The sequence below is a fragment of the Centroberyx affinis genome, unplaced genomic scaffold (assembly GCF_046629955.1).
Source record: "Centroberyx affinis isolate AG114_WGS23_722 - 3 ecotype Tasmania unplaced genomic scaffold, CSIRO-AGI_Caff_v1 ptg007924l_1, whole genome shotgun sequence".
NCBI lineage: Eukaryota > Metazoa > Chordata > Actinopteri > Beryciformes > Berycidae > Centroberyx > Centroberyx affinis.
Window position 1 is genome coordinate 14,518 of NW_027283975.1, and position 7,983 is coordinate 22,500.

Here is a 7,983-nt window from a genome sequence, read left to right on the forward strand (position 1 = left end):
TTCAAACCCACAGAACTTTACTTAAAATTCAAAAGTTGAGATCCCAAGGTTTTCAAAGATACCAAATATGTCATGTTGAATTACAGGGAAATTTGTATCAAATGAAACACAAGACAGCTAGATTTTTCCCCATTTGACGTAATGCTGCAGCCATAAAAAAAAAAGATGGCCTCTTGGGTATAAGAGTGTTGCAGCTTTAATGAAGCACTGGAACGAGCAGATACAGAATATGTATAAGGGATTGTAGTACAGTATGAAAACAAAGCTGCTTAAGGGGAAATTTAAGGGGAAGGTCAGGGTACGAAGGGTTAAAGATTGTAAGATTTTGGCCTCTTCCTTGCTGATTTCTCACTGTGTTTGGTATCGTAGGGAACGATCTTTTCTCAGCACAGTTTGAAGACAGTTTGAAAAACACACTTGTCGGTGCAAATTAAACAGGTGTAACGACTCCTCGCTGTCCTCATCACCCCTCCCTTACATTCCCAAATTAAAATACAACAGCAACGATAATAATTACATCTTTTCTCTGAGTGGTTTCTGTCTGCTCCCCTCCAAGAAAATGACTGAGGCTCTTTCCTTCCCTTTCTCACCGTCTCTCAGTCTTTCCCTCTCTCCTCTCTCTCTTCCTCCATCCCTCCTTCACTCTCCCTCACTCCCTCTATCCTTCCCTCCTTCACTCCCCCTCGCTCTCTCTCTCTCCCCATCCTTTTCTCTCTCCCTGCCCCCCTTTTCTCCTGCCATTTTAATACAGGAGAAAGCCAAAGAAATGACTCTTATTTTCTATTTTCTGACTCACACTCGCTCTCTCTCTCTCTCTCAATTCAATTCAGAGTGCTTTGTTCTTATAACATGCCGACCAAAACAACCCTCCCTCTCCTCCTCGCCTTCCTTTTCAGCCAAACCCGCTCTGCAGTGTGATGTAAAGCTGGGAGAAAAAGGACAAAATATCAAATCTCATACATGTATGCTGTAGAAACAGAGATGTAGAGGAGGGTAAACACACATAAACCAAGCTTTTATGTGCAGAATAGAGTTTACCCACCTTTTTAAGATGACATAAAGTCAAACTAGATATCATGGTAAGTAGAATCAAACTGATGTATATCATGGAAGCCCATTTAGGACATATATTTTTATGAGATACATAACTTGATAATCTGGAGAAACAAAAAAAATTAACTTATCACAGGAAAACGGCGTAAATAAAATGTATGAATTTATGTCCTCAATGGGCTTCTGTAGTATATTATACAAGGATAGGTTTTTTAAGGGAAGAAAGGCATAGATTAATACTATATTGAATATTGATTTTTGCTCATATTGGTTGTTGTTTGTCTTATGATGTTCACTGAGAGAGTTTACCCACCTTGTTGTTTACCTCTTCATCACAGTATTTACAGTATCTCTTTAGTTTTATCTGATTTTTGATGGTAAAACAACAAGATCATATGGCCACAAAGACTACAGACAACAACTTCTTCTTTTTGTTTTAAAGGTCGTGACTAAGGTTTAGATTTCATATTGACAAAAATTACACCCAGGAACACCTTGGAATGATATATTGGCCTCTTGTTTTGTCGGGTTGGAGAGATAAAACACTGGAGTCATTTTTCAAAACTTGCAAAGTCACAATGATTCGGTTTCTTTTGGATGTTTTTTTTGTAACAACAGTCACGCCGCTGCTTTCTTCCTCCATTTATTACAGGAGGGGAAAACCCAAAATGTGTTAATGTTCTCTCTCTCTCTCTCTCTCTATCTCTCTCTCTCTCTCTCCCTGTAGTTTGTTGCTCAGCCGAACTGCCAGCAGCTCCTGGCCACGCTGTGGTACGACGGCTTCCCAGGCTGGAGGAGGCGACACTGGGCCGTCAAACTGGTCACCTGCTTCATCATAGGACTCCTCTTTCCTGTCTTCTCACTGGTGAGGAGGGAGGGAGGGAGCGAGGGAGGGAAAGAAAGGAAAGGAACGAGGGAGGAGAAGAGGGAGAGGATAGACAGAGGAAGAAGAGGGACGAAGGAAAGAAAGCAGGGCTGGAGGAGGGAAAGAAAGGAAAGAAGAGGATGGATGGAGACAGGGGAGGGGGGAAAGGAGACAGGTAAGAAAGGAGGAAGGAAGGAATAGATGATGGGAGGGAGGAAAGAAGGGAACGAGGGAGGGAGGAAGGAAGGAGGATTGGATTGGGAGAGTGAATGAGGGGAGGATGGAAGGAAAGGATGATGGAGAGGGAGGATGGATGGGAGGGAGGATGGATGGGAGGGAGGGAGAAAGTAAGGAACAGGATGGGAGGGAGGAGGGAGGGAAAGAAGGGATAGAAGATAGGAGGGAGGAAAGAAGAGAAGGGGAAGGGGGTCGGAGGGAAGAGGGAATGAGGGAAGGAAGGAAGGAAAGGAGTGAGGGAGGAAGGAAGGTTAAGAGGGAGGAAAGAAGGGAGAGAAGATGGGATGGAGGAAAGAAGGGAAGGAGAGAGGAAGGGAGGAGGATTTGAGGGAATGAGGGGAGGAAGGAAGGAAGGAAAGGAGGGGAGGGAGAGACAGAGGGAGGATGGAGGAAGGAAGGAAGGGGGGAAGAAGGAAGGAGTGAAACGAGTGTGTAAGGCAAGTAAGTAAGTAAGTGAGAAATTAGATACAGACAGACAAATAGATAAATCACTGTGTGACTCTGTGTGTGTGTCTGTGTGTGTGTGTTGTGTGTGTGTGTGTGTTGTGTCTATAACATCAGTCACTCTGCGAGAGGCTGGCACATTTGAAGCCCCCCCCGCTGAGTCCGTTGTTACTTCCTCAGTCTGAATTTGTTGCCAGGCAGTAATTAGTCAAAACTCTTTGTTTATTGGCTGGAAATACAGAGGAGCCGTTGCCAGGAAACATCAGCAAACCGAACACCGTATCAGACCAAAAACACCAAAACATACCGCCATGCTGGAGGATAGACAACAAATTGGGGGGAACTGAAGTGGGATAATTTGAAGATGAAAGGTTGGGAGTGTTATTGTTCAAATAGGACAAGAAGAATACATGTTCAGATCATAAAACAATGTCCCAAGTCAGTCTCAAGTCTTCAGGCACAAGTCCAAGTCAAGTCCATGTCATTAATGTCAAGTCTCAAGTCTAAATGTAGAACAGCAAGTCAAGTCAGAACAAATCAAGAGTCCAGTATCAGTTTAATATCTTAAAGAAAACTAAATATCTAGGACTTTTCAATGCAATATGGTTTTAATAGGATAAAAACTTGGTAAGAGCATCATGAGTTTGATTTCTATAATCAGTTTCAACTTCAATAAATTCAATCATTCCATACAAATTCAGAAAACAGAATTTAAATTCAGTCGTCTGCTGGAACAAATCTCATCACTTTCAATCTGAGTCATTTACACAAACACAAGATCTCAAGTCAAGACTTTAGAAACCTTTTCAAGTCATCAGAGTACAAGTCAGAGTCAAGTCCCAAGTCACCAGAACCCAAGTCAAGTCCAGTCTCAAGTCTTCTCTTCAAAGCATGCTATTTTAGATTGTAGGTGAAGCAAAACTGTGCATCTGTTTTGTATTTTTCTGTCGTGATGCGAACAAACGCAGGATCAGCTTTGCGCATACATTACTCTGTTACACCCATTATGTAACAGAGTAATATATTAATATAATAAAATGTTAATATATTTTCTCCAGAGGTTTCATACAGAGGTGAATGAAGTGGAACAGGATCAGTGTAAAGTAGAAGAATCAAACATAAAGTAAATGTTTTGCATTTCTCAATTTTGGGTATGGAGTCCTTTATAGTGTGCTGGTGCTGGTATGTTTTTTTTTGTATACTGTATTTCTTTCTCTCTCTCTCTCTCTCTCTCTCTCTCTCTCTCTGCCTCTGTGTTTGTTTCCCTCACTGCTGTTCAATTTCATGTAAAGCTTTATTGGCACGACTCAACTGAAGTTGACATTGCCAGGAGCAAGTAGATGAGCGAAATAAGCGAGCGGCAAGTAAACAAGCGATAACAATAATAATAACAGAGCTGATAGACAAACCATTCAAACAATACAAGGAGACGGGCGGCTGAGCGTATAATGAACTGTCATAGACTCTCTCTCTCTCTCTCTCCCTCTCTCTCTCTCTCTCTCTCTCTCTCTTGTTCAATTCAATTCAGATCTTTACTGCCATGCCTGAACATCAGTTAACAAAGCCAAAGTAGACAAGCAACACAAAGCAATATCAGCAATACAGTGATGACAGTAACAATAACAGTAACGGCATCAATCTCTCTCTCAGTTCAATTCAGTCTCTCTCTCTCTCTCTCTCTCTCTTCTATCTGACCTTATTGTATCTGTGCTCTCTCTTTTTCTCTTTTTTTTTCAATTTTTCTGTTTTTCCTCTTTCTTTTTTTGGGTTTGTTTTGCATCTGAAGCAGGAACATGAAGGAACGTTTTAAGGACAAACCGTCTCCCTTTATTTCCTTCCTCCTCGCTCTGTCTCTTTTTTCTCTCCTTCCTCTATCTCTTTCATCTCTCCTTCCTCTATCTCCTTCCTTCCCTCTCTCTCCACCTGTCCCTCTCTCCTTCTCCCTCTATCTCCTTCCTCTCTCCTCTCTCTCCTCCCTTTATCTCCTTCCTCCCTCCCCTCTCTCTCCTCCTCCCTCTCTCCTCCCCTCTCTCTCCTCCTTCCTCTATCTCCTTCATCTCTCCTCCCCTCTCTCTCTTCCTCTGTTTTCTATCTCCTTCCTCTCTCCTCTCACTCCTCCTTCCTCTCCTTCCTCTCCCCCCTCTCTCCTCCCTCTTCTCCCTCCTCTCCTCTCTCCTCTCGCTCTCCTCCTCCCTCTATCTCCTTCCCTCTCTCCCCCTCTCCCTATTCTCCCCTCTATCTCCTTCCTCTCTCCTCCCCTCTCTCTTCCTTCCTCTCTCCTCCCCTCTCTCTTCTCCTTCCTCTCTCCTCCCCTCTCTCTCCTCCTCCCGTTATTTCCTTCCTTCTCCCCCCTCCCTATTCTTCCCTCTATCTCCTTCCTCTCTCCTCCCCTCTCTCTCCTCCTCCCTCTATCTCCATCTCTCTCTCCCCCTCTCCCTATTCTCCCCCCTATCTCCTTCCTCTCTCCTCCATCTTTCTCCTCCTCCCTCTATCTCCTTCCCTCTCTCGCCCTCTCTCTTCTCCTTCCTCCATCTCCTTCCTCTCTCCCTCTCTCTCCTCCTCCGTCTCTCCCCCTCTCTCTTCTCCTTCCTCTATCTCCTTCATCTCTCCCTCTCTCTCCTCCTCCCTCTCTGTCCTTCATCTGTTCTCTATCTCCTTCCTCTCTCCTCTCGCTCCTCCTTCCTCTATCTCCTTCCTCTCCCCCCTCTCTCCTCCTCCTTCTTCTCCCTCCTCTCCTCTCTCCTCTCTCTCTCTCTCCTCCTCCTCTACAGATCTACCTGTTGGCTCCTAAAAGCGCTCTGGGCCACTTCATCAAGAAGCCCTTCATCAAGTTCATCTGCCACACTGCCTCCTACCTGACCTTCCTCTTCCTCCTGCTGCTGGCCTCGCAGCACATAGCCAGGACCAACCTGCACATGCAGGGACCCCCACCCACCGTGGTGGAGTGGATGATCCTGCCATGGGTGCTGGGTACGTACTGGAGCGTGTGTGTGTGTGTGTGTGATATATGTACATGCTCATAACCGCAAACTATGGATGTTTGCACCCTAGAAAAGAGTAATAATACTGTTACTTTGCTGATATCAATAGATGTGTAAAAGTTGTACGTCTCTATATACACCTGTTACCCAAACCCTCAACCTGTCTCTCTGCTGCATTGCATTCTGGTCTCTCTCCTGCTCCTGTGGGTGGAGAAACTGGTCTCTCTCCTCTTCTACGATGGGTTTCTCCCTGTATGATTGTTGAACGTCTCTCGGTGCAAAATGGCGGCTCTAGAAAGAAGCCCTCGCTCTTTTGATTCTGAGGGACTGACACCAAAAACCTGAATCGCTGAGACATTTTCTCATATCAAACTCCACTGGAGCTGCTGGGAATATCTGGAAAAATACATCAAACGCCAAGAGAGTTTTAGGTTGGATTTCTCCTTTAATAAATAATGATTCATATCCACTATTATCAAGACAGCTTCAACAAAGAAGCTACCACTGATATCCACTATTATCAAGAGAGTGCTAACAGATAACCAAACATTTACATCCGCTATTTTCAAGACTTGAATGAATCACTAAGCATTCATATCCACTATTATCTTCAAGAAAGGCCTTAAAAATTTGCAAGAAAAAATGTATCTGTTGAGTTTTTTTTCCCACTTTGATTGCTAATCATCAAGAGGCCTGTGTGAGTGTGTGTGTGTGTGTGTGTGTGTGTGAGAGAGAGAGAGAGAGAGAGAGAGAGAGAGAGAGAGAGTGTGTGAGTGTATGTGGGCTTGTATGTGTCTGTATGTGTGTGTGATGGGGTGTGGGTGTGTGTGGTTGAGTGCTTGTAAGCGTGGAGGAGGTAGTGTGTGTGTGTGTGTGTGTGAGAGGGTGGGTGGGAGTGAAAGTGAGTGATTGCATCTCCATATACTCTCTCGGAGCTGACACCAATCATTTCCAAATTTCAGCGATGATGACTTGGGAAAACTACAAAACCATCTGTTCTTCTTCCTCTGTCCTCCTCGCTCTTCTTCCGTGATCAAATCTACAAAATGTTTTAGATCAACGCAGTATACGGCTGTTCCACTTTTGGTGATTTTCTTATTTTCACCTCCATTGAAGGATGACATGCTTCTCTGTGTGTGGAGTAAATTCTCCGACCTCTTGGGTTTATAAACTCTTTCAAAATGTCAAAAATGCATTGAGGAAAACGAGGCTGTTGACCCCAGGCTCATTCAGCTGAACAGGAGATTTCACTATTTTATATCTGAAAGAGTGTGATCAAAATCAATAATCAGTAATTAGTCAAAAACTGTTTGGGTAGGAGCGCTTCCTGCACTCAAAATTAAGTTTGTTTGAGGTGCTCTTTGGATAGGGATACATGTTGACACAAAAACACAAAAAAAACTTCAAGGCACTCTCTTTAAACCAATTAAAATGCCTTTATTGTCATGGCATGGTCATATTAGACTTTAAAAACAAACTTCAACACGTTTTGGCAGTTTTTTCTTTTTTTTTTTTCTTTTTTTTGACTTTCTGACGAAGGCTTGATGCCAAAACGCGTTGAAGTTTGTTTTTAAAGAGAGTGCCTTGGAGTTTTTTTTGTATTTTTGTGTCAATCAGTACTTAGTAATTAAAGGAAAAATAATATATTGTCCCCTGTTGCATAATCTGCTATTCCAAAGATTTGAAAAGATCAATAATCTGTGATAAACAATAAAACTATCTCCAACAATGTGATTTTAGGTCATATATTTTCATAGCAACACACACAAACACAACATTTCCTCTTTAAATTAGCTTTTTATCACAGGTTTTTTATTACTGCTTCTCCTTTAAAGATAGGAAACAGCTGGCTTTAGCAACTTTTTCAGCACTGCTTGATTCTGGTGATCTGTACACGGACGCTAGATCCTGTCTCTCACGGTGCTCTGAGGTTTATCACCGGGTGTAAAGCTCTTACCGAGCTGGGAGGCCTTCTCTGTACATGCGTAGGTGTCTCCACTGGTGCAGCTTCATATATAAATCCATCACTGGGAGGCTTCCATCTCACCTGTGGACTGTGTTCGACCCGAGCCGCTAAAAAAGACTTTAAACACTCCGCTCCCTCTGCAGAATGATTTCTAACTGACTCATATAGTTTCCTCTCTTCTATTATGAAGGCTCTAGAAAGCAGATATACTGGACAATGTTGCTGCACTGTTTAAATGATGTACTTGATTGATTCTATTAATTTTGATTGTATTTATTTGTGCTACATGACTATGCTTACCTAAGTGTTTTGTCCTTTTATGTTGTTCTTGTAAGAAACGTTTCTGTACAGTCTGTCCTGCATGCTGCGCTTTTGGTCTGGTCTCTTTTTTTAATCTCAATGAGACTTTACCTGGTTAAATAAATACAAATAAATAT

General features: G+C 43.0%; 1 protein-coding gene across 1 annotated transcript in view; it reads left to right on the forward strand.

The window, feature by feature from the left end:
• Window positions 1-1,780: 1,780 nt before the first annotated feature.
• LOC139639912 (short transient receptor potential channel 5-like) overlaps window positions 1,781-7,983 on the forward strand; it is a gene marked incomplete at its 5' end in the record, with an annotated part of 13,873 nt that continues 7,670 nt past the window's right edge. Inside the window, 2 exons of the mRNA XM_071514065.1 lie at window positions 1,781-1,918; window positions 5,371-5,569. Coding sequence (XP_071370166.1) covers window positions 1,781-1,918; window positions 5,371-5,569 — 337 coding nt within the window. The remainder of the gene's footprint in view (window positions 1,919-5,370; window positions 5,570-7,983) is intronic.